This window comes from Dama dama, chromosome 14 (genome assembly GCF_033118175.1).
Source record: "Dama dama isolate Ldn47 chromosome 14, ASM3311817v1, whole genome shotgun sequence".
Taxonomy (NCBI): Eukaryota; Metazoa; Chordata; class Mammalia; order Artiodactyla; family Cervidae; genus Dama; species Dama dama.
In genome coordinates this window covers 367,331-394,863 of record NC_083694.1, presented here as the reverse complement: position 1 = coordinate 394,863, position 27,533 = coordinate 367,331, and the positions used below count along the sequence as shown (strand labels likewise).

Sequence of the window (27,533 nt, the reverse complement as noted above, 5' to 3'; positions counted from 1 at the left end):
AGACCTGTGGAAACAGGGAGAGAGGAGGAGAGAGAGGGTGAGATGCATGGAGAAAGTAATATGGAAATTTACAATACATATGCAAAATAGATAGCCAGTGGGAACGTGCTGTATGGCTCAGGGAACTCAAACACGGCTCTGTAGCGATCTAGGAGGGCAAGCTGGGAAGGGAGATGGGGGAGTTTCGCAATGGAGGGGACATGGGTGTACTTAAGGCTGATTCTTGCTGATATTTGACAGAAAAGAGCAAAATTCTGTAAAGCAATTATCCTTCCATCAAAAATAGATAAATTAAAATAAATAAAGTGGCAAAAAAGAAATAAGATGATATTAAGAAAAATTTAGTATCACATATTTGAAAATTTAGGTGAAATAGAAAAATTCCTTAAAAAAAAACTTACTAAAACTAATACAAGAAGAAAAAAATCTGAATTGTCCTTTAACCAGTAAAGAAATTGAGTCAATACTTCTAAGAAAAACTCAAGAAATGAGTAATTCCAATCTTACAAAAACTCTTCCAGAAATAAAAACAATGAAAAATTGTGAACTCATTTTATGAACCTAGAATAATCTTGATATCAAAACTAGATTTAAAAAAACATGAGAACAGAATTTTAAGCCATTTTATTTATGAATATACATGCAATATCCAAACAAAATATTAGCAACCAGATACAGCAACATATAAAAATGTACTATATCTAGAATGAGATGGGTTTATTCTAGGAATAAAAGTTTTTTTTAATTAATTAATGTAATTCACCACATTAACATATTAAAGGAGAAAAACCTTGTCACAGAGAACAACATTTTATTGACTCTCCATTCATGACAAAAACTCTCAGCAAACTAGAAGCAGAAAGTAACTGATAAAATATAACTTTTTATAATTCACAGTGAACATTTTATTTTTTGTTGAATACTTGAAATCTTCTCTACAAGATTGGGAAAACGAAGAGAATGTACATTATCACCACACTGACCTGGAAGTTTAAGCAAAAAGGAAGAGAGATGAAAGTTATAAGAACTGGTAAGGAGGAACCAAAATTGCTTTTTTTCACAGTTGATAAGACCATCTATCAGCAAATCCTAAGAAGTCCATAGACAAATGATTAGCATAAATACAAGCATTTTGCAAGGCTACTGGACAAAAAATTTCAATATACAAAAGTAAATTTCACTTAATCAACTTTATTTTCATGAACCAACAAAAACAGATGAAGAATGTAACCTTTAAAACTTGTTCAGTCAATAAGTCATTTTCAACTCTTTGTAACCCCATGAATTGCAGTATGCCAGGCTTCCCTGTCCTTCACTATCTCTCGGAGCTTGCTTAAACTTATGTCCATTGAGTCAGTGATGCCATTCAGCCATCTCATCCTCTGTAACCTCCTGCCCTCATCTTTCCCAGTATCAGGATCTTTTCCAATGATTTGACTCTTTGCATCAGGTGGCCAAAGTATTGGAGCTTCAGCTTTAGCATCAGTCATTACAATGAATATTCAGGGTTGATTTCCTTTAGGATTGACTGGTTTGATCTCCTTGCTATCCAAGGGACTCTCAAGAGTCTTCTCCAGTACCACAATTCAAAAGCATCAATTCTTCAGTACTTAGCCTTCTTTATGGCCCAACTCTCACATCCATACGTGACTACTGGAAAAACCATAGTTTTGACTTTATGGACTGTTGTCAGCAAAGTGATGTCTCTGTTTTTTAATACTCTGTCTAGGCTTGTCATAGCTTTTCTTACAAGGAGCAAATGTCTTTTAATTTTATGGCTGCAGTCACTGTCCACAATGATTTTGGAGCCCAAGAAAATAAAATCTGCCACTCTTTCTGCATCTATTTGCCATGAAGTAAGCTAGAAGTTCCAGAAAAACATCTATTTATGCTTTATTGACTACAACAAAGCCTTTGACTGTGTGGATCACAACAAACTATGGAAAATTCTTAAAGAGATGGTAATACCAGATCACCTGACCTGCCTCTTGAGAAGCTTGTATGCAGGTCAGGAAGTAACATTACTTTGCCAATAAAGGTCCATCTTGTCAAGGCTATGGCTTTTTCAGTAGTCATGTATGGATGTGAGAGTTGGACTATAAAGAAAGCTGAGTGCCGAAGAATTGATGCTTTTGAACTGTGGTGTTGGAGAAGACTCTTGAGAGTCCCTTGGACTGCAAGGAGATCCAACCAGTCCATCCTAAAGGAGATCAGTCCTGGGTGTTAATTGGAAAGACTGATGTTGAAGCTGAAACTCCAATAATTTGGCCACCTGATGTGAAGAGCTGACTCACTGGAAAAGACCCTGATGCTGGGAAAGATTGAAGGCGGGAGGAGAAGGGGATGACAGAGGATGAGATGGTTGGATGGCATCACCAATGCAGTGGACATGAGTTTGAGTAAACTCTGGGAGTTGGTGATGGACAGGAAGTCCTGGTGTACTGCAGTCCATGGGGTCCCAAAGAGTGAGCGACTGAACTGATGGGATTGGATGCCACGATCTTAGTTTTTTGAATGTTGAGTTTTAAGCCAGCTTTTTCACTCTCCTCTTTCACTCTCATAAAGAGGCTCTTTAGTTCCTTTTAAAATTAAAACTATAGTCATTTGAAATAACCTAAAAATATAAAGTAACTAGGAATAAATATAACAAAAGATTGCAAGATTTTTATGAAAAAATATTTAAAACTTTATTACACAACATAAAAGGAAAATTATTACTTCATTTAACAAATACTTATGCAGAAGCCATACATGTTATATAATTCTAATGTTTTACAGTTGCTAACCTAATATATCCTCCTAACCATTTCTATGAGAAAGGTACTTTTATTATTAAAATAATTCTAGTCACAGTTAAGGAAACTAGAAACTATCACAAAGTTGGAAATCTACTGAGTGCCAGAGCAGAGATTTAAACCAAAACTTGGCTATGGAATCTTGTATTATGTTGCCTTTCTTGATGAATAAAATAAATGGAGAGAGACATTCTATTTACCATTTAGAATACACAAAATTATAAAAATGTCAGTTTTTAAAATTATAAAGATATCAAATTCTCCCCCAAATTAACCTATAGTCGCAATGCAATTCCCATCAAAATTCCAAGAGATGCCATCATGGCTCAGCATGGATAGTGCAACATCCAAGTGGGTTTTAAAGTTCACTAGAAATGTAGGGGACAAATAAGATAACTGCTGTGATCCATGTAGAAGCCAAGGACTGGGCCATCCATTTTATTAAGCACCTACTATATTCCAGTTGGGCTTCCCTGGTAGCTCAGATGGTAAAGAATCTGCCTGCAATGCCAGAGACCTGGTTTGGGATGATCCCCTGGAGGAGGGAATGGCAACCCACTCTAGTATTCTTGCCTGGAGAATCCCATGGACAGAGGAGCTTGGTGGGCTGTATGAGGGTTTCAAAGAGTCAGACACAACTGAGTGACTAACACATACACGCACACACATGTATTCCAGTCACTGCTCTAGAAACTAGGGTACAGTGATGAACAAGATAGACAAGGTCCTTGCTCTCATCGAGTTTTTAATCTAAGAGGTACTTTTATCTCTACTTCTGAAAAAAATAATTGGCATCAGATTACTCCTCACACTGAGAATTTTAAATCCTGGGTAAAAGTATTTGAAGGCACAAAGCTGGTAGCCAGGACTTAATGGGCCAAGATCCAAAGAAAAGGGAAATGTGCTCTGATAAGTGCAACATTCTAAAGCCAATTTCCAATGAAGACCTTTGTTTAAATTTTGCATGTGTGAGGCAATGCTTCAAGAAAGAAAGTAGATGACATGGAACTCTGATCAATGTTATGTGGCAGCCTGGATGGGAGGGGAATTCGGGGAAGAATGGATACACATATATATGTATGGCTGAGTCCCTTTGCTATTCATCTGAAACTATTACAACAGTGTTAGTCAGCTATATCCAAATACAAAATGAAAAGTTTAAAAAGTGAAAATAAAAGAAAACAAGTAGATATTTTGGCAATGTTTCTGGATTAGGGGAGACAAAATTAGAGTTCAGGGCTCCAGTTTAGCCACCAGATATTCTAGAAATAAGGATAACATAGAAACAGGTTAAGTCTCAATCGGACCAAGTTAATCTGCTCATAACCTATCTGCCTACCAAAAGACAATTAAAGTCTTATTTGGAGGAAGTTACCATCAAGAGCTCCTAAAATTTTTGAGAAAAAAAAAAATATCCAGCAAGTAATTGAAAATTAACAACAAAAGAAAGATTAAAAGTCAAGAAAAAAGGCCCCTCCTCCCAAGAATAAACCCCAGAACCATAGGTGATTCAGATTTTTTTAATTTACCAGATACACACTTTAAAATAACAATGATTAATGTATTTTAAAATAATTGGAATTGAATGGAAATCCTAGGACTGAAAAATACAATAGCATAAATTAAGAATTCATTTGATGAGTTTAACAGTAAATTAGACAAAACAAAAGAGAGTACTGGTAAATTGGAAAAAGGAAACAATAGAAAATATTCAGATTAAAATATGCACGCCTCCTGTCCTGTGTGCTCAGTCCTGTCTGACTCTGCAACCCCGTGGAATGTAGCCTGCCAGGCTCCTCTGTCCGTGGGGTTTTCCAAGCAAGAATACTGGAGTGGGTTGCCATTTCCTTCTCCAATGACTGTGAACTCAGTGCAGAGTATGGAATTTTGCAGGCAAGAATACTGGAGCGGGTTGCCATTTCCTACTCCAGGGGATCTTCCCAACACAGGGATTGAACCAGCATCTCCTGCATTGTCAGGCAGATTCCTTACCACTAGCGCCACCTTAGAAGCCCCCCACATGCCCCCTAAAAGGGTGGAAAACATGTGAGACATGTAGTACATAGTCAAAACCCCAATGTACACATAATTGTAGTGCCAGAGAGGGAGAAAATTAAGACAGATTCAGTATCTGAAGAAATATTTCACATAGAAGTATTCTAAATCATAGAATATTTCAAAATGAAGCCACAGACTGAAGAATATCCATAAAACTACCCTCTTCCCCCAAATCTAAATATATCACAGTAATCTAGAGAAAACAAAGACAAAGAGAATGCCTTAAAAGTGAAATCATTTATCTTAGATTGATACTTGAATGCATGTGCTAGGACTCGAACCCAGCCAAAACCCAATTTGGGACCCAAACCCTTATGGCTGGGACTCGAATTCAGCCAAAACCCTGCTTGGTACTTGAACCCATGTGGCTGGGACTCAAACCCAGCCAAAATCTTGTTTGCGACTCGAAACCACGTGGCTGGGACTCAAACCGAGCCAAAACCCATGGTACCTGGTTTAAGCACCTAATGAAGCTCATGTTCTTGATGTCTCAGCACAGGAAGAATTCAGTGAGAGACAAAGCGATAGGTAAGAAGTGGATTTTTTCAGATTCAGAGAGAAGCACACCTCACAGACAGAGTGTGGGCCTTCACAGATGTCAGTGTGCCGCAACATGTGGCACAGTCAACTGTTACAGACTGGGTAATTTCATATGCTAATAAGCGGGAGGATTATTCCAACTATTTTTGGGAAGGGGTGGAGATTTCCAGGATTTGGGCCACCACCCACTCCTTGGTCTTTTGGCAGTGCCTTGAAACTGTCATGGCACCTCTGGGTGTGTCATTTCACTTGCTGATTGAAGATCAAGGTCTAGTCTTGTCTGCGCCTCGGTCTCATGTGATTCTAATCGGTTTATGTTGTGTCCGAGGGCTATGTCATTCTTTGAAAAGTTGTGCCCTGCCCCTTTCCCTCCTGTTACAAAAGGAGGCATGGTAAAAACAAACTTTGTTGCAATTAGTGAACTTTTCAGCAGAAACAATGAGAGCCAGAAGACAATGGAATAATGTTTTTAAAGTGTGGAAAACAACCACATGTAGCATTTTATAAACAGCAAAAATACCCTTGGAGTGACATTAGCAAGATGGTAGATTAAGAGGTAGGAGCACTTTTCTGCCAACAAACAACAGATGGCTATCTACAAACAAAAAATAGCTCTGGTGTGCCCAAGAGTTTAGAACTTCAGCAACACAGTGGGACAGAAAACAAAGAACAACCACAGGAAGATTATTAGGGAGACTGGCTTAGCTGAGATGTCTAGAGATGGATGGGGATGAAGAAGGAGGGAAGGAGCCATCTGTATCAATATCATCACAGTTCCCAATGACCCTCTCCATGGAGATCTCTGGAAGACTTTGTCACTAAGGACCTCAATAGCTCCCACGACAACTATTGGCTCCCCACAACTTTCACAGCAGAGGACCCTGTAGTGTTTCTTGGCACAGACATCCACAGGTCTTCTGAGGTCTGTTCCACAGAAGACCTGGACAGCTTTCACCATTGAGGTAACCAACAGCTTCCCATTACATACAAAACTCAGTTCCAGACAAAGAGAACTAATGAAAAGTTAAAACAAGAAAATTTCTGGAAGAAAACATACAAGAGTACCTTAGTGACCTTGAAGTGGGCAATATTTCTTTAATAGGAACTAAAAGCATTAGCCCTAAAGCAAAAGAGGTGGGAAGACATCTTAAGAGTGAAAAGGCAAACTGGAATGGGAAGAGGTTTGTAATACTTGCATCTGACAAAGGACTCCTATTGACAGTATATGAGGAACCTCTACAATCAATAAGAAAATGACAAACAATCCAATAGAAACATGGGAAAAATACTTGAAGAGGAACTTCACAAATAAATCTGAATGGCCAAAAATATCTTTAAAAATAGCCATTAGGGATATGTAAATTTTAAACACAAAAGATATCAGTTTGTTCCCTCCAGATAAACAAAAAACTGACAAATCATCATCAATGGAAGTATAAATTGGTATAATTACCTTAGAAAACAGTTTTCACATTATCTAGCAAGGTTTAAAATGCATATACTCTGTAACTCACCAATTCCAGTTCTATATATATATATAGCCTAGAGCAGCTCTTCAGCACATGCATCAAGAGAGATGAAGAATATTCACTGTAGCATGGTATTCAGTACTCTCAAACTGGGAAAAAAATACTTTTCATCAGCAATAGAATTGAGAAGTAAATTGTGATATACTCACACAATGGAATTCTGTACTACAAAGAAAAGAAAATGATTTGCAATACATATAACATAGATGAAAGAAGTTAGTCACAAAAGAAGATATTTACTTTGACTCCATTGATAAAATATTCAAAAACACATAAACATGATGCCATGTAGAGATTTAAAATGTGATAGAACTGTAAAGAAAAGCAAAGGAATTGTAAGCACAAAATTAATGATGAGGATTACCTTAGGTTGAGAAAGGAACGGATGAGATCAGGAAGGCATACAAAGGTAATGCTACCATATTCTCTTTGTTAAATTGGTTGGTGGGAATACAAGTGTTTGTTAAATTGTTATTTTTATACTGCATGACTTATAAATAAATATTACTTTATAACTAATAAAATTTGGTACAATTAAAATTTTGTATCTTTTACATAAATATATGTAAAATACATTTACATGTAAATATATGTGAAATATAAATCTTAAATAAAGATTTCTGGTCATGTTGCTTATGATGGAAAAAACATGACTGCCTCCGTACTAGGTTTCACTAAGGAGTAGACCACATTCATTGACATTGTCTCCAGGAATTACCCTGTTTAAATGCTCCTCTTGAGAATAGGGAATGTCCTAACCATCCTGTTTATATACAGTATAACAATGACTTAGGCTGCCATAAGAAAATACCATGGACTGGGTGGCTCAAATAGCAGAAATTTATTTTCTCACAGTTCTGGAAGCTGGAAGTCCAAGATTAGGTGCCAGCATGGTCAGATTCTGGGGAAGACTCTCTTCCTGGCTTGCAGACACCTGCCTTCTTGCCCTGTTTGTATGGCCTTTCTTTGATACACATGGATAAGGAGTAAGCCCTCTGGTGCCTCTTTGTAGAGGGACACTAATCCAGTCATGAGGGCCCCACCCTCATGACCTCATCTAATGCTTATTTCCTCTCCAAATATCATCATATTATCATATTCACATATGAACTTGGGGGGGTGTGAGACAAACATTCAGTCTATAACATATAGTCACCCACATTAGCTAATTATCACTTTGACAAGTTGAGAGGAACTGAGGCACAGAAGTCTTATGCAGAATATATGTTTTTAGGGGTTGAGAATGAGTATGAAGAAAGAGCCCAAGGACTTTCACTTTATTCCCTTCATCAAGGTGAGGGCTCGCTTAGCTCTGGGGACTTAGCCACTGCTTCAGAAGCCCTTTGCCATGGTTGGTACCTACCTCACAGTCCCCTCACGTTTTCTGTGCACATTCCATCTGCCTTGCAGCTGCTCGCCCAAGGTTGAGGAGGGAGCACACTATTTCTATGCAATTTCCTTAAAAGAGCACTTCCTTCCTAAGAGAAGTGCTTCTCTTCCTTCCCCCAGAGATTTCCTCAACATGTGCAATGACAGAGATTCTACACAAGGCTTGGGGTTGGGGAAGAAGGCACAAAAGGGAAAAGATTTAAATTCTGAAACAGAAAATTAAAATCCTGCCAGAAGCAGAATAACATGGGGAAGCATAGGGAAGTTTTGTTTTTTACTCAGTATGGGAGTTTCAGAGAACAGATGGCTGGGGGTTATTTATAACTTACAACAGGCAGAGCTGAGATCTGTGAAATGCCAGGTGGCTTGGCTGAAAATGAATAAGGCCAGGGTAAGGACTGAGACCTCCACAAGGACTCCTAGAATGTGGGTTTTGTGTATCTGGGGGGAGGGACGGTTCCGCCATAGAAAGGTTATGGAGCTGATCTCCATCCTCCAGACTAGGTGAGAAACCCTCCAGAGACTCTGCTCTTAGGAATCATAACAGTTTCACTAATAATAATAATTAACATGGTATTAGCTAACTAGGTGTCAGGCACCAAGCTAATTATATATTTGTAAAATGAGAAAGCTGAGTCTTGATGAGGGCAGGTAACCATCCTAAGACCTCATAGCTATGCGAAGTTCTCTGCATGGCACCCTGGCCTGTGTGGGAGTGGGAAGAGTGGCAAGTGTCTAGATAAATTTCCCTATCACATCAGCCCTAAGTGACTTAAAGAGACATGATCACAGGGCTTGAAATATGGACCAGGAACTTTGACAGGGGTGGGGAAGGGGACAGGGGACTGGCACATTCAGGAGAAGTGCTGAAGGGCAGCTCCGAACAGCACATGTGTGTGTGAATATCCAGGTTATCTTCCAGATAAAGGCAGTGTGATTATATGTAGAAGAGATTAAGTTATTTATTAAATGCTTATTAAATAAATCTGGCTCTAGAGGACAAGGCAGGCAGGCACTGAAGTCCAATCTGGCTTATTCTACTCTGCCAAAGGGCTTATTCTATGCACCTCTTAGGAAAGAAGGCAAGCCAATTCCTCTTCTCTAGTTCTCAGTCTCCTCTCTTTAAAACAAGACAGTTGGTCTATGATCCCTCCCAGCTCTGATCATCTATGCATCTATGATTTCACTGTAGTTAGCAAACGTGGAGAAGAGGACAGTTGGGTATAAAAGTCAAGCTCTTGGCTATCAACTCCAAGGCCAAGAGCCAAACCTTGGCAAGAACAGTCAGCAAGGCAAAGCAAAAGGAAGAAAAGTCAGGAGGTGCTGTCTGTGCCATGTGGCAGGGAGTGAGGTGCTATAAGCACCACTGATCAGGCCAACACCCACTCCCAGGGCTATGCGCTGGTGCCAGCCATGCCTGCCAACAGGTGGATAGAATGCTTCCAAATTCACGACTCCAGGAGCAAGGTTGTCTATCTCAGAATAAGTAAAGCCCTAGGCAACTTGATGCCTTCTTCAGGAATTCCCTTGTGGGGACTAGAGGACTTCCCCTGTGGCTCAGCTGGTAAAGAATCCCCCTGCAATGTGGGAGACCTAGGTTCAATCCCTGGGTTGGGAAGACCCCCTGGAGAAGGGAAAGCCTACCCACTCCAGTATTCTGGCCTGGAGAATTCCGTGAACTGTATAGTCCATGGGATCGCAAAGAGGCAGACACAACTGAGCAACTTTCACTTTCAGTAACTTGATGCAGTTTATCTACTTTTCAGGCTGCAACAATCCTTTTGAAGGTCAAATGTTCAACTTCCTACTTCTATTAGTCTACAATTCTATGTCCCTCTGAACCACAACTTCATTTTTTCCCAGTGGGCATCATTATCATCCAAAGGTCTAGAATTGACCCCAGGTCACAAAGCACATAGACTATGATGTTCAGGTCAACCTAGGGAAGAAATGACTCTGAACTCTCACACTCTGTGCCACAGAAGGGACTTGCATTGACGACATGGGCTCCATTGTTTAGCTCAGCTAATTAGTAAGCATTTAGTGAACAGCCATTATGTGCACTAGCTGGGTACATACAATATACCTAATCTGAAGAGGAGCTGGTTATCAAAGTCATCCAAGGCCTGAGCCTGAGATAGCAGACTTTAATGAAGATGATTGTCCACTGACAATGAGGTTGGTCAGGCTGGGTTCTAATCTTGCATCTGTCTTCAATTAGTACCATTAGAAAACTCCTTAACCAGAACTCCCAGTCTGAAAATTGTAATAATGATACATACCTCCAATCATTGAGGGTAGGTAACCATCCTAAGACCTCATTGTACAGACAAAATAGTTAATGAGACATTGTAGAGACAAAATACTGTCTGGAAAATAGGAAAGTCCTAAATGCTGACGTAGCTGTTGATGATGACATGGTGATAATTGCCCTCCCCTGAGTCAATCCTACTTTAGGCCTAGAGTACTTCCCTATCTAACACCCACTGGCTGATATTAGATAGAGAATGCAGCTGGTTATGGGTTCAGGAATCCAAGAAAACATTGCCCCTTACTCCTGGAGCATGAGAGCCTCATTAGCAAAGGAAACTGTTACTTTCAAAAATCTGGATTCAGTCAAGAAAGATGTAAAACAGGCAACTGGAGACTTGGGAAGCCAGACACAGGGTTGTGAAAGCAGCCTTATGAGGAGACCAGGGAGGGAGGAATGGGTTAAGTGAGGGGCAGGTGCCCGAGATCCTATCCTGGTCTGGCCCCGTGACCCACCTCCCAAGGCCTCAACTTCCCCAGACATAAATGCAGAAAAGCAAACTATCGGTTGAGGTGAACTATGGCTATAAATTTGAAGTCAGGGCTATGTCTCCACTGTTAAGGAGCCAAAATGAGGTAAGGATATGGAACAAATGAGTTGGTGAATGTGTGGGTGTGTGAACTCCATGGGTGGTCTGGGAGTGTGAGGACTGGAACTTTGGGGATGGAAACAGCCTGCTGAGAAGTCTCTGGACCCAGGAAGCAAGTTCACTCAGTTACACATTTACCACCAGGAGACTACCTGCTTTCAGAGGCAGAAAAGCAAATGGGTCCTCCTTTGGGCTGGCCCAAGCTCACACAAAGAAGGGAATGCAGAGGGGCGATATAGCTCAGGGAAAATACTCCAGGCAACAGGATATGGAGGGCGGAATGCAGTGTTCCCACAGCTCACTCCGCAGGGAACACAGCAGATGGAACTGCCCTGATTCAGGGGAACATTTGGTTTCTGTCTCACATCGACTCACTGGAGAGGATTGTGAGGAGGGCCTGGAGACAGAGAAACAAAAGAAAAGGTCAGGAAAGGGAAAGCCAGGAAGCTGTCCACAAGTTTCCTAAGATCCTTCCAGAGGCCTTGAACAGGTGGTGACAAAAGGTCAAACTGAATGAGACCTTCCAGAACACAGAGTCCAATTCTTTTATTTTATAGCTCAGGAACCTAAGGTCCTTAGAAAGGTTGGCATAGCACAATAGAAAGAGGCTGTGGAGTCAGGGAGACATGAACTCACCACTTAATAGCTGTGTGATTTAGTGTAAGTTTCTTAACTTCTCTGAGCCTTAGACTTCTCCTTTGTAAAGGGATTATATCACTTGTAAGAAGTGAGTGAGGTAATTTACGTAGACCACTTAGAATAGTGGCCAGTACCCAGAAGAGACTAAGTAAATATTAACTTCAATTTCTCAAGGTCACACAGGGGTTATCAGTAGACCTAGGACTAGAAACCAGGTGCCCTGATTTTTAAGCCAATGAGTTGGACATTCTACCACCCAGCTACAGAAAAGTGTCAAAGACAAAACATGCCTATGATGTGCCATTAGAGGTGGGGTAGGGAGGGGTTGAAGGAATGTTAGAAGGGATTTTCTCATGACCAAAGAACGGGAATGTATTACCAAAGGTTCCATTTTGGGAACTTATTTAATTGTGTGCTTGGAACGGATTAAAGGCTGGGAGTGAAATAAATGTCATCTCGATGAACTGTTAGGCTCATGGATACAGGAATTCAACTTACCAGAGGCAAGGTTGGTTATACAATTCTCTAAACCTCCCAAAAGAAAGAAAATAAACATGCAATCATTTATTCAACAAACATTTATTAAGTACATGATATGCCCAAAGAAATAGGGTTTCTAATTACCGTTTTGCCTATGAGGAAATGAAGGTTCCAAGATATTAAATGAAAAAAATGTCATACAACTAGCAAGTGTCACAGCTAGGATTCAATGCCATCTTGATTTATCTTTGCCCTGCACCACACTGTAGTTCTTGTTTTCTGATAGAGAGAAAGGAGTAAGATTGGATCTAGGGCTGACACCCTCAGAATGGTGTGCATGGAAAGGAGGTCTAGGGAGAATATCTGGCTTGCCCCTTACGGACAGTAGAAGTAGTCCTTGGAGGCTGCCTTTCACAAGTTTCCCAGCTTGTTCCGAGGGGCGCTCTGCCCCTGGTAGGAATCTCTATCTAGGATCCCATGGCTATCTCACCAGGACCAGACAATCTCCCGGGATCACTCTCCAAGATAGCCTCACTGCCCAGGAGCTTCACAGGGACTGTCATATTCACATCCTGAGTAATTAGGGGCAGAAATATTCAGGCACAGGCACATTTCCTGTGTGATGGGGGAGACACGAGGGAGCCCTGACTCTTTAGGGGAGATGCAGCCCCTTTCCCCAGAGAGTTCCCAGGATGACAATGTGATAGAACAAACACTACTTTTGCTCTTAGAGAGCTCCCAGCCTGATGGGGGACACGTAGACAAAGATTGCTATTGCTGTTCAGTCACTCAGTCGTGTCCGACCCTTTGCGACCCCATGGACTGCAGGATGCCAGACTTCGCTGTCCTTCACCATCTCCCAGAGCTTACTCAAAGTCATGTCCATTGAGTCGGTGATGTCATCCAACCATCTCATCCTGTGTCATCCCCTGCTGCTCCTGCCTTCAATCTTTCCCAGCATCAGGATCTTTGCCAATGAGTTGACTCTTTCCATCAGGTGGCCCAAGTATTGGAGATTCAACTTCAGTATCAGTCCTTCCAAAGAATATTTGGGACTCATTTCCTTTAGGATGGACTGGTTTGATCTCCTAGCAGTCCAAGGGACTCTAAACAGTCTTCTCCAATACCACACTTCAAAAGCATCAATTCTATGGTGCTCAGCTTTCTTTATGCTCAAACACTCTCATCCTTACATGTCTACTGGAAAAACCATAGCTTTGACTATACAGACCTTTGTCAGCAAAGTGATGTCTCTGCTTTTTAATATGCTGTCTAGGTTGGTCATAGCTTTTCTTCCAAGGAGCAAGCATCTTTTAATTTCATGGCTGCAGCCATCTGCAGTGATTTTGGAGCCCCAAAATATAAAGTCTGTCACTGGTCACTGTTTCCCCATCTATTTGCCATGAAGTGATGGGACCAGATGCCATGACCTTAGTTTTTTTGAAAGTTGAGTTTTAGGTTCACTCTCCTCTTTTGCTTTCATCAAGAGGCTCTTTACTTCCTCTTCAGTTTATGCCATAAGGGTGCTGTTCTCTGCATATCTGAGGTTATTGTTATTTCTCCTGGCAATCTTGATTCCAGCCTGTGCTTCATCCAGCCTGTCATTTCACATGATGTACTCTGCACAGAAGTTAAATAAACAGGGTGACAATATACAGCCTTGACCTACTCCTTTCCCAATTTTGAACCAGTCCGTTGTTCCATGCCTGGTTCTAACTGTTGCTTCTTGACCTGCATACATATTTCTCAGGAGGCAGGTCAGGTGGTCTGGTACTCCCATCTCCTTAAGAATTTTCCACAGTTTGTTGTAACCCATAAAGTCAAAGGCTTTAGTGTAGTCAGTGAAGCAGAAGCGGTTACTTTTCTGGAAATCTCTTGTTTTTTTGATCATCCACCGGATGTTGGCAATTTGATCTCTGGTTCCCTTGCCTTTTCTAAATGCAGCTTGTACATCTGGAAGTTCTTGGTTTATGTACTGTTGAAGCCTAGCTTGAAGGATTTTGAGTATAATTTTGCTAACATGTGACCAGTGTTTGTTGCTCACTCGTGCCTGACACTTTACAACCGATGGTTTGCAGCCCGCCAGGCTCCTCTGTCCACGTGACTTCCCAGGCAAGGATACTGGAGTGGTTTGCCATTTACTTCTCCAGGGGATCTTCCTGACCCAGGGATCGAACCCGGGTCTCCTGCACTGCAGGCAGATTCTTTACCAACTATGTGAAATGAGCACAGTTGTATGGTAATTTGAATATTCTTTGGCATTGCCCTTCTTTGGGACTGGAATGAAAACACCTTTTCCAGCCCTGTGGCCACTGATGAGTATTCCATATTTGCTGGGTAACTGAGTTCAGCACTTTCATAGAATCATCTTTTAGGATTTGAAATAACTCAACTAGAATTACATCACCTCCACTAGCTTTGTTCATAGTGAAGCTTCCTAGGGCCCACTTGACTTCACATTCCAGGATGTCTGGCTCTAGGCGAGTGATCACACCATCGTGGTTATTTAGGTCATGAAGATCTTTTTTGTATAGTTCTTCCATGTATTCTTGTCTCCTCTTCTTAATATCTTCTACTTCTGTTAGGCCCATACCATTTCTGTCCTTTATTGTGTTCATCTTTGCATGAAATGTCCCCTTGGTATCTCTAATTTTCTTAAAGAGATTTCTAGTCTTTCCCATTCTATTGTTTTCCTCTATCTCTTCACATTGAACACTGAGGAAGGCTTTCTTATCTCTCCTTGCTATTCTTTGAAACCCTGTGTTCAAATGGGTGTATCTTTCCTTTTCTCCTTTGCTTTATCTTCTCTTCTTTTCTCAGCTATTTGTAAGGCCTCCTCAGACAACCATTTTGCCTTTTTGCATTTCTTTTTCTTGGGGATGATCTTGATCACTCCCTCCTGTACAATATCATGAACCTCCATCCATAGTTCTTCAGGCACTCTGTCTATCAGATCTAATCCCTTGAATCTATTTGTCATTTCCAATGTATAATCAATCATAAGCGATTTGATTTAGGTCATACCTATATTGCCTAGTGGTTTTCCCTACTTTCTTCAATTTAAGTTTCAATTTGGCAATAAGGAGTTCATCATCTGAGCCACAGTCAGCTCCTAGTCTTGTTTTTGCTGATCATATAGAGTTTCTCCATCTTTGGCTGCAAAGAATATAATCAATCTGACTTTGGTATTGACCATCTGGTGATGTCTATGTGAAGAGTCATCCCTTGGGTTGTTGGATGAGGGTGTTTGCTATGACCAATGCATTCTCTTGGCAAAACTGTTATGCTTTGCCCTGCTTCATTTTGTACTTCAAAGCCAAGCTTACCTTTTACTCCAGGTATCTCTTGACTTCCTACTTTTGCATTCCAGTCCCCTATAATGAAAAGGACATCTTTTGGGGGTGTTAGTTCTAAAAGGTCTTGTAGGTCATCATAGAACCATTCAACTTCAGCTTCTTCAGCATTAGTGATTGAGACATAGACAGGGATTACTGTGATATTGAATGGTTTGCTTTGAAAACAAACCAAGATCATTCTGTCATTTTTGAGATTGCACCCAAGTACTTAATTTCAGACTCTTGTTTACTATGAGGTCTACTCCATTTCTTCTAAGGGATTCTTGCCCACAGTAGTAGATATAATGGTCATCTGAATTAAATTCGCCCATTCCAGTCCATTTTAGTTCGCTGATTCCTAAAACTTTGATGTTCACTCTTGCTGTCTCCTGTTTGATCACTTCTAATTTACCTTGAGATTCATGGACCTAACATTCCAGGTTCCTATGCAATATTGTTCTATACACCATCAGACTTTACTTCCATCACCAGTCACATCCACAGCTGGGCACTGTTTTCGCTTTGGCTTCTTCTCTTCATTCTTTATGGAGTTATTTCTCCACTCTTCTCCAGTATATTGGGCACCTACTGACCTGGGGAATTCATCTTTCAGTGTCCTATCTTTTTGCCTTTTCTAGGACCCACAAAAGATTTCCCAGCCTGGAGATCTGGCAAAGGGACTGAGAACCCACAAGGAATTTGACTTTGGAGGCCAGTGGGATTTGATTACAGAACTTACACAGGACTGGGGAAATAGATTCTTGGAGGGCACAAACAAAACCTTGTGTGCACCAGGACCCAGGAGAAAGGAGAAGTGACTCCACAAGAGACAGACCCAGACTTGCCTGTGAGTGTCCAGGAGTTTCTGGCAGAGGCGTGGGTCAGTGGTGGCCTGCTGCAGGGTTGGAGGCACTGAGTGACCCCACAGGACCTTTTGAAGGAGGTCGCCATTATCTTCATTACCTCCACCATGGTTTGGTCTCAGGTCAAACAACAGAGAAGGAACACAGCCCCACCCATCAACAGAAAATTGGATTAAAGATTTACTGAGCATGGCCCTGCCCATCAGAACAAGACCCAGTTTCCTCCAGTCAGTTTCTCCCATCAGGAAGCTTCCATAAGCTTCTTATCCTTAACCATCAGAGGGCAGACAGAACTAAAACCACAATCACAGAAAACTGTAATCAAACTGATTACATGGACCACAGCCTTGTCTAACTCAATGAAACTATGAGCCATGCCATGTACAGCCACCCAAGATGGATGGGTCATGGTGGAGAGTCCTGACAAAACGTGGTCCACTGGAGAAGGGAATGGCAAACCACTTCACTATTCTTGCCTTGAGAACCCCATGAACAGTATGAAGGGAGGGATTGGTGGTGGGGAAAAGTGGATCTTGCTCTGGTGGGCAGGGTTTTGCTCAGTAAAGCTTTAATCCAATTATCTGCTGATGGGTGGGGTTGCACTCCCTCCCTGGTAGTTGTTTTTCTTTTTTTATTTTTATTTTTTTATTAGTTGGAGGCCAATCACGTCACAATATTTCAGTGGGTTTTGTCATACATTGATATGAATCAGCCATGGATTTACACGTATTCCCCATCCCGATCCCCCCTCCCACCTCCCTCTCCACCCGATTCCTCTGGGTCTTCCCAGTGCACCAGGCCCGAGCACTTGTCTCATGCATCCCTCCTGGGCTGGTGATCTGTTTCACCATAGATAATATACATGCTGTTCTTTCAAAACATCCCACCCTCACCTTCTCCCACAGAGCTCAAAAGTCTGTTCTGTATTTCTGTGTCTCTTTTGCTGTTTTGCATATAGGGTTATCGTTACCATCTTTCTAAATTCCATATATATGTGTTAGTATGCTGTAATGTTCTTTATCTTTCTGGCTTACTTCACTCTGTATAAGGGGCTCCAGTTTCATCCATCTCATTAGGACTGATTCAAATGAATTCTTTTTAACGGCTGAGTAATATTCCATGGTGTATATGTACCACAGCTTCCTTATCCATTCATCTGCTGATGGGCATCTAGGTTGCTTCCATGTCCTGGCTATTATAAACAGTGCTGCGATGAACATTGGGGTGCACGTGTCTCTTTCAGATCTGGTTTCCTCAGTGTGTATGCCCAGGAGTGGGATTGCTGGGTCATATGGCAGTTCTATTTCCAGTTTTTTAAGAAATCTCCACACTGTTTTCCATAGCGGCTGTACTAGTTTGCATTCCCACCAACAGTGTAAGAGGGTTCCCTTTTCTCCACACCCTCTCCAACATTTATTGCTTGTAGACTTTTGGATAGCAGCCATCCTGACTGGTCTGTAATGGTACTTCATTGGGCTACAGGCTTTATGGTCAGGTTCATGGTGACCTCCAAGAGTGTTTATGTCAAAGGGGACCTTCCCAGACAACTGTTGCCTATCCGCACATCCCTGCAGTGAGCCCCTGCTGACCCATGCCTCCACAGGAACCCTCCACAACTAGCAGGTAGTTTTGGTTCAGTTTCCTATGGAGTCACTGCTCCTTTCCTCTGAGGTTTGGTACATGCAAAGTTTTGTTTGTGCCTTCCTAGCCTTAAGTCTCTCTTTCCCCTAGTCCCATGGAAGTCTTGTAATCAAATCCCACTGGGCTTCAAGGTCAGATTTCCTGGGATTCCTAGTCCCTTTGTCGTGTCCTCAGCCTGGGAAGCCAGAGTGGGGTTCCAAACCTTCACAACAGTGGGAGAACTTTTTTGGTATTATTGTTCTCCAGTTTGTGGGTCACCCACCTGGCGGGTATGAGATTTGCCTTTATTGTGATTGTGCCCCTCCTACCATCTCACTGCAGCTTCTTCTTTGTCTTTGGGCATGGGGTATCTTTTTTTGGTAGGTTCCAGCATCCTCATGTCAATGGTTGTTTAATAGCTAGTTATGATTTTGGTGCTCTCACAGGAGGAGATGAGCACAGGTCCTTCTACTCTGCCATCTTGAACTGGAAGTCCCTCTCAGCTATTTGTAAGGGCCCTCAGACAACCATTTTACCTTTTTGCATTTCTTTTTGTTGGGAATGCTTTTGATCACTGCCTCCTATACAATGTTACAAACCTCCTTCCATAGTTCTTCAGGCACTCATATAATCATAAGGAATTTGATTTAGGTCATACCTGAATGGCCTAGTGGTTTTCCCTACTTTCTTCAATTTAAGTCTTAATTTGGCAATAAGGAGTCCATAATCTGAGCCACAGTCAGTTCCAAGTCTTGTTTCTGCTGACTGTATAAAGTTTCTCCATCTTCAATTGCAAAGAATATAATCAATCAGATTTCAGTATTGACCATCTGGTGATGTCCATGTTTAGAGTCATCTCTTGTGTTCTTGGAAGAGGGTGTTTGCTATGACCAATGTGTTCTCTTGGCAAAACTCTGTTAGGCTTTGTCCTGCTTCATTTTGTACTCCAAAGCCAAGCTTGCCTTTTACTCCAGGTATCTCTTGACTTCCTACTTTTGCATTCCAGACCCCTATGATGAAAAGGACATCTTTTCTTGGTGTTAGTTCTGGAAGGTCTTATAGGTCTTCATAGAACCATCCAACCTCAGCTTCTTTGGCATTAGTGGTTGGGGCATAGACATGGATTACCATGATATTGAATGGTTTGCCTTGAAAATGAACCAAGATCATTCTGTCATTTTTGAGATTGCACCCAAGTATTGCATTTCAGACTCTTGTTGACTATGAGGGCTACTCCATTTCATCTAAGGGATTCTTGTGCACAGTAGTAGATACAATGGTCAACTGAATTAAATTTGCCCATTCACTTCCATTTTAGATCACTGATTCCTAAAATGTTGATGTTCACTCTTGCCATCTCCTGTTGACCACTTCCAGTTTACCTTGATTCATGGACCTAACATTCCATCCTATGTAACATTGTTCTTAACAACATTGGACTTTACCTTCACCACCAGACACATCCACAACTGGGCATTGTTTCTGCTTTGACTCAGCCTCTTCATTCCTTCTGGAGCTATTTCTCTGCTCTCCTCCAGCAGCATATTGGGCACCTACTGACCTAGGGAGTTCATCTTTCAGTGCCATATATTTTTACCTTTTCATATTGTTCAAGGGGTTCTCAAGGCAAGAACGCTGAAGTGGTTTACCATTGCCTTCTCCAGTGGACCATGTTTTGTCAAAACTCTCCACCATTGACCCATCTTTCTTGGGTGGCCCTACATGTCATGGCTAGGTTCAAAAATAATCATGTAGATAAAGCTTATTGAGTACATACTACATGAGAAGCATTCATATAAATATGAACTCATTTAATCCAAAACATAACTTTATGAGACAGGTCTTATTTTTATCCTTGTTAAACAGATGAAGAAATGTAGGCCAGTGAGGTCAAGCCACTTACACAGCTAGAAAGTGACAATGCTAACATTAAAATCCAGGCAGTCTGGCTAGTCTGGATAGTTTGGGGATACTCTAACTCCTCACAGGTCTAGGTGACCAGCAATAGTGGGTCTGGTCTGAGAAGGCTGTCTCAGGAACATGGGTAGTCTCAAGGCTTGTTTGGAGCCAGAGAAAAGGATCCAGAAAGCCCTGGGGCAGAAAACAGGCCTGCTAAGATTAGGAAGTCAGCAGTGTGAGCAGAGAAGGTGGACTCCTAAAGGAGGAAGACCAGGAAGATTTGTGAAGAGTTTATTTATCTATTTGTTTACCATCACACGATATGGAATGTGGTATCTTAGTTCCATGACAAGGGATCATACCCATACCTCCTGCATTGGAAGTGCAGAGTCTTAACCACTGGACCACCAGGGAAGTCCAGTTTAGATAGACCACATGAGAAAGGCCTGTGAGCCTGCCATGGAGAGAGCTGGCTAGGGACAGAGGAGCCCTAAAACAGAGAGGAATTGGGGTGGGGAAGAACACAAGGAAACATCCAGTGGGAGACTTTCCATAGGGAAGGAGCTTGAGCACCAAGTATGAGGGTAATACTGAGGGTGGGGAGTTGGTAAGGAGGCAAGTCAACAACTGAGTCACACACTGCCCTACCCATCCACTCAACAGGGCTCTCCTTGGAACACCTGTCTCAGATGCTCTAACTAGTTGACTATTAAATAACATACTGATCATGACCCAGGCTTTAGATTTAGATAGATAAGACTTTCTGGTCCTAGCTTTACAACTCACCAGCTGCCTACCCTCTCTGAATTCTGGGTCCTCATCTGTAAAATGGTGATAATAGTAATTACCTTATGGGATGACTGTAAGGATTAAATGAATTACAGTTTATCTAGCACTTACCATAGGGCCTAGAAGAAAGGGCTCAATAAATAATGACCCTTGGACAGCAAGGAGATCAAACCAGTCAATCATAAAGGAAATCAGTCCTGAATATTCATTGGAAGGACTGATGTTGAAGCTGAGGCTACAATACTTTGGCCACCTGCTGATAACTGACTCATCAGAAAAGACTCTGATGCTGGGAAAGATTGAAAGTAGGAGGAGAAGGGGATGACAGAGAATGAGATGGTTGGATGGCATCACTGATGGACCTCAGTTTGAGCAAGCTCAGGAGTTGGTGATGGACAGGGAAGCCTGGCGTCCATGGGATTGCAAAGAGGCGGACATGATTGAGTGACTGAATTGAACTAAGTCATTTAAAAGTTTAATTTCAAAATATTTGGGGATTTTCTAGAAATTTGTTATTGATTTCTAATTTAATCTCATTGTTTTCAGAGCACATGCTCTTTATTATCAGTATTTTAAAATTTATTTAGACTTGTTTTGTGGTACAGCATATCTTAACCATGTGCAGCTACTGTTGGGTGGAATATACTACAGATGTCGATAGGCAAAATTGATTGATAAATTTAAGTCTTCTATTTCTAAGCTGTTCTATCTACTTGTTCTATGAATTACTGAAAGAAGATTTTTAAAATCTCTAGTTAAAATTTTGGATTTGTCTATTTCTCCCTTCAGTTTTATTTTTGTGTATGTTGCTTTATGTATTATTTTTTACTTTATTTTAAAGGGGTTGTTATTAGGTACACATATATTTAAGATGATTGCTTTTTGATAAATTGAGCCCTTTATCATTATATAATATATCTCTTTATCCCAAGTAACAGTTTTTTTCTGAAATCTACTTTTCTGATATGAATATAGCCACCCCAGGTTTCTTATGATTAGTGTTCTCATGGTATATATTTTCCCATCATTTTACTCTCAACTTATCTGTATATTTGTGCCAAAGTCTACTTATATTTAATACAGTCATAGATATGGTTGAATATAAGTTTCCCATCTTGGTAATTGTTTACAATTTATCCTATTACTCTTTATTCTTTTTTGTTTCTTTTCCTATCTTCTAGATTAACTGAGTATTTTTTAATATTCTAATTTATCTCCAGTAACGATGTATTAGCTACAGTTCTATGTTTTATTTTTTAGTAGTTGCTCTAGATTTGCTCTAGTATTCATCTTTAACTTATCACAGTATACTTTCAGATAATACTATACCACTTTTATATGTAAGTAAGAATCTGCAACAGTATAATTCTTTTCCCACCTCCCATTCTCTGTGCTATTGTCATCTTACATTTCATTTTTGTGTTATAAACTCTAAAATACATTGCTATTATTTTTGTTTTAAATAGATATCTTTTCAAATAGATATCTTTTAAAGAAATTTTACAGTGAGGGGTCTTTTTATATTTACTCACGTTTACCACTTCTGATGCTCTTCATTCCTTCCTTTATGCAGATCCAAGTTTCAATTTTGTATCATTTTCCTTCTGCCTGAAGAACTTCTTTTACCATTTATTATAGTAAATATGTCCTGGTGATAAATTCTGCCAGCTTATTTTTGTTTGAAAAAAGTCTCTATTTTACTTAATTCTTAAAAGATATGTTTTGTTGAGTACAGAATTCTTGTTTGATAGATTTTCTTTTCTTTCAGCACTTTAAAGATGTTCTACTGTCTTCTGTCCTTCATAGTATCCCTCATAGTACTTAGCAGCTTTTAACAATCTTCATTCATCTATACACAATATACTTCTTTTACTCTGACTGCTTTAAAATGTTTCTATCACTGATTTTCAGAACTTTGATTATGATGTTCCTTGATGTGGTTCTCTTTGTGTTTATCCTTCATTAAGTAACTTAGATTTGTGAGTTCATAGTTTCTACCAAATTTGTAAAAATTTAGCCATTATTTCTTCTAGTATTTTTCTGCCCCTTTCTGGAACTTTAATTATATGCATATTAATCCACTTGATACTGTCCCACATGTCATTGAAGCTCTTCTTAAAATATTTTTTCTGTTTCATTTTTTATTTTTCCTATTACTTTTCCTATTACTCAGATTCAGTGAAATCTTTCTCTGCAATGTCTAATCTGTTATGAACTGAATGTATCCCCGCATTCATATGTTGAAACCCTAACCCCTCAATGTAATCAATGTAACTGTATTTGAAGATTGGCTTGTGGAGTTGGTTAGGTATTAAGGGTAGGGGCCTGGTCTGATGGGATTATTACCCTTATAAGAGGAAATACAAGAGAGATTGATCTCTCATTCAAGGAAAAGCCATGTGAGCACACAGCATGAAGGCAGCCAGCAAGAGAGCTCTCACTAGAATCCAACCATGCTGGTACTCTGATTTCAGACTTCTAGCCTCCAGAATGGTGAGAAAATAAAATTCTGTTGTTTAAGCCATCCAGCCTATGGTATCTTGTTATGGCAGCCAAAGCAGACTAATACATAATTCTACCAGTGAAATTTTGATTTCTTTTTATATCTTCTATTTTTTTCTTCATTATGCTCACATTTTCCTTTAAATCCTTAAGTGTATTGAGCATATTTATAATAGCCCTTTTAATGGTCTTGTCTGTTAATTATATCATCTCTATCATTTCTGGGTCTATTCCAATTGACTGGTTTTTCTCCTGATTATAGGAGAAAATTTTCTCCTGATTTTAGGTCACATTTTTTTTTTTCTGCTTCTTTGCTGCCTATTAACTTTTGATTGAATAACTGACATGAATTTTATATAATTGAGCATTGAATTTTATCATATTCTTTTGATGAGTGTTAGAGTTTGTTCTGGCAGGAAGTTAGTTTGACTCTTTGCTTGAGGCTTGTTTTAAAACTTTTAAAAAGCAGATTTAGAGTACTCTTTATTTTACTGCTAAAGTGTGACGCTTTCGTGAGGCTCTTGTTATAACTAGTGGAAATTTAAATAATTCTGGCTTTGTGTGAAGCTAGGAATTGTTAAGATACAGAGGGAAGCAGAGATTGAGGGGCTTTTGACGAATTGGATTTGGAAGGATAAGAGGTAGAGAGGAACTACTGAATGGCGGCATCAGTCACCTACAGTTAATAGGTGGCACAACTACTCACGGCTGACGGGGAAGACATCACTCATCTTCCCATTTTAAAGATAGAAAAGTGAATCCCAAAGGAGGAAGAGATTTGCCTCAAACCACAACAGCCTGGGACTTGGCAGAAGAGATCCTGTTCCCTATATCTGGCCACCTGACTTCCTATCCCACAAAGCTCCCTCCATATCAGCCTACAGCCCTGGCCATGCCTGCAGGAACCTAGGAAAAGCTGGTGGCCTGAGTTCCAGGGAGAGGAATGCAGGGAGGGTCTTATAGCAAATTCTGGGAAGTGGTGGCTATTGAAAGAGATATTGGGGAGGAGAAGATAGAGCTGGGAGAAAAGCAAAAGCACTTCCACCCAGGCAGCAGCTGCTCCCAAATATGTCACAACTCGTCAAAGAGGCAGAAATAGAAGCTGTCCAGAGAGTAGGAGGGGGTGGGGTGGCATGCTAGGACTCTTAGCCCACAGGGAGGACAGAACTGAGTGGCTGGAAGAGAAGGGGGACAGGTGGGGTGTGCTGTTAGAGATGAGTATTACACACACATGCTAGGCAGTTCTAGGTAGGCTGAAGTGGGTCCACAGAACACCCCAGTTGCCCTTCAGTGAGTGAGTATGGGAGCAGAGTGGAGACGGGAAGAGGACAGACTAGCCAAGGAAACCTGCCTGCTCTGACCCTATGAATCGTTCTTTAGAGCTGCATCTGATTCAAACAGTCAAAACAGTGCTTCTACCCCAACCCCAGGAGTACTTCCTCCAGCCTCACATGCTATGTCAGAAAAAGAAAGTCACTTCTCAAAGGGCCACTGGAATCATTCAATCCAGCATCTTGATTTCTGAACAGGAGAGTTCAGAAATGGGGACAGTAACGTGCCCTGACTCCTTATCTAGGGTTCCCTCTTCCTCTTTCCCTGAACTGTCTCAACTGGGAGCCTAAGGTCAAGCCCTCACAGAAGCATGAACTACTCATAAGAAATCCTCACCTATATTTTCCCTAAGTTCCTCAGGTTTACACTGCCACATGCTCTTCTAAGCCCTGTTCTGCTTATTTTAAAAAGTAGCTCTGCACTTTGTGTCTACCAACCACCTCTCCATGACCCTCACTTCCTGAGGACCCTACCACCTCCAGACCTGCAATTCCCCACCCCAACGCCAGAGATTCTTGATGAATGAGCCTGGCTCTGAGTTCCAGATTCCAGTCAGGGACAGATTTCCCAGTGGTAATTTGATGCTCAGTTCTCAGTGGAAACAATGTGCTGTCTCTGGAGGCCTGGAGCCCTCCCCTCCCCCTCATTTCTCCACCATGACTCCCATCTGCGTCCAAACTTCTCCTTCTTTCTCAAGACTTCAGGATTCCCCCTTGTCTCTCCAGCCAATTGTCTCACCCTTCTCTTGTGTCTTCTATTCATTTCTCCATCACTACCTCTCCCAACAGCTCTCTAAACACTATTTGAAACCTAGAGCACTTCCAGTTTCCTTGCTGCCTCCCACCTATGGCCTCACACTTACCTGGAAAGCATGTATTCACAGCACACTTATTCACCTGTCAGCTTCAGAGAGGGAGAGGAGGCACCTTCATTCAGCTTCGAGGCCTAAACTCAGGCTAAGAGCCAACACCTTTCACACTTCTGACATCAGTGCTCTGTGCACCCAATATATAAAAAAGAAGAAGGTGCACTAGCTGATTTTTAGACTACCTCACAGTTTGGACATTCTATGATTCTGTGATCTCTCCTCACCCTGCTACAAAGTCCTAAAAATAATGCTGATTTGCATGCCATGTTCTTGCATCTAAGTCCTATTGAAATGCACGTGCATCCTGCCACCCAGCTCCCACCTGGTCCTCTTTCATAATAACAGAGAACTAGCCTAGGCAAACAAAATGTGGGGCCTGTCTGGAGAAACCAGAGGCTCCCACCCTTCTAGAACCTCCTCCTTGATCCTTTATACCTGCGCATGTGAGACTCTGGGATAGGAAACTTGCTTTGATGTAAGTCAACCAAACTAGCAGCCCAGGTCAGCCCCCTGCGAGGTCAGTAGGGACTGGAAGATCCTGGAAATCAGACAGCTGAGACTGGGTATGCAGCAGATGCAGAAGCAAAGAGTCAGGAGCAGGTGAAAGGGATCTCTGAGCATTTTGAAATTTGACCAGTACCATGCAAATGAGATCAGCTCAGCATGCAAATAGACAGAATCAAGTTGAGACAGTCAGGGTAGGGGCACAAACAGCCTGGTTCTGGAGCCTTAGACAGGGACAAGGGCTTCCTCTGGAGGAAGCAGGACTACTAGAGGAGGAGGCTGCAGTCAGAGCAGGGGGCCCTGAGTGCCCACACCAGCAGGGGTAGGGATTAAGACCTGACGCCCTGCTGTCAGGTTAGAGCTGATGGATCACCACTGGTGGCAGAGCACAAAGGCTGTTCTGTGCTTGGCACCAATGTGTTCCCATCCATCAGAGGATGGTTTGCATGGAGTGGAGGAATATGCAGGGGGGGCCTCTAGGGGCAACTTTTCCACAGTTCAGCTCTGAGAGAGGAAAAAGGTGAGAAAAGGGCCAGTCCCTCCATTAGGGATCTGAGGTCAGAAACACTTGGGCCGCCCTAACTTCTCAGCCCTGGAAGGGTCTGTACCTCAAAGCTGGGATTTAACATAGTCCACAAGTCACTTACTTGGACAGACATACACAAATACATCCACAGACAGGGATTCATTGAAACCCAGACACAAGGACATCTCCCAGTCCTGCCCTCACATTTGATCAGAAGCAAGTAATACACAGACATAAGGCTAAACTCACACCCAGACTGAGGGCAGGAACTGACCTTATTTGCCACTCTTGCCAATGTCCAGTCTTGCCCAGGGAATGATAGAGAGTAGGCTCTCAGGAAACTGAGTTGAGCAGAGAAAGGAATAAATGAATAAATTCCTTCTCTGGCTTATATTAAGCCCTGCTTCTAGCCTACTCTATTATCACCGATTTTGTATAATCATCTTCCCATGGGTGAAGTGAAGATGGCAGAAAGACCATGTCTTATTCACATTAGTGACTTTGACATCCAGTACAAGGTACACATTATGTAATCCTTGAATGAAAAAGTGAATGAATAGCTATATACAAACATGGCGTGGGATCATGTTTTCCCTCTCTCATTCCTGTTGTTCTGGTCCCCTGGAGACAATGAAGACAACCAGAGAAATAGCCTGAGAGAGAGGCCAGGAGTGGAGGAGGGGACAAAACAAGGAAGGGAATGAATATTTTAGGGGTGTTTCCATGTGCCAGGTGCCCTTTCATTAATACAGCAATGATTCCCCTTGGTACATACCAAGGGGAATGGTACACATGTACCATCCCTTTACCAGCTGAAACTTGCATTCTCTCCCAGTTGAACCCACCCTCTTGTCTCTGAGTAGCTTCTGCAGGTCTTCAGCACTTCGTACCGTGTCATTGTCATGATCTTCTATGTGGTCTCCTTGCCTCAAGTCCCTCCCTGCTGCCAGGTGGGCCTCCTCTCA

General features: G+C 41.4%; 1 protein-coding gene across 2 annotated transcripts in view; it reads right to left on the bottom strand.

Annotated features, from left to right (window-relative positions):
- ADORA1 (adenosine A1 receptor) overlaps positions 1-25,732 on the bottom strand; it is a 134,510-nt gene extending 108,778 nt beyond the window's left edge. For both annotated transcript variants that reach the window (XM_061159830.1, XM_061159832.1), the window contains exon 1: positions 25,533-25,732. Coding sequence is in view for 1 of the 2 variants with exons in the window: in XM_061159832.1 (XP_061015815.1) it covers positions 25,533-25,543 (11 nt within the window). In the remaining variant the exon portion in view is untranslated. The remainder of the gene's footprint in view (positions 1-25,532) is intronic.
- Positions 25,733-27,533: the final 1,801 nt, after the last annotated feature.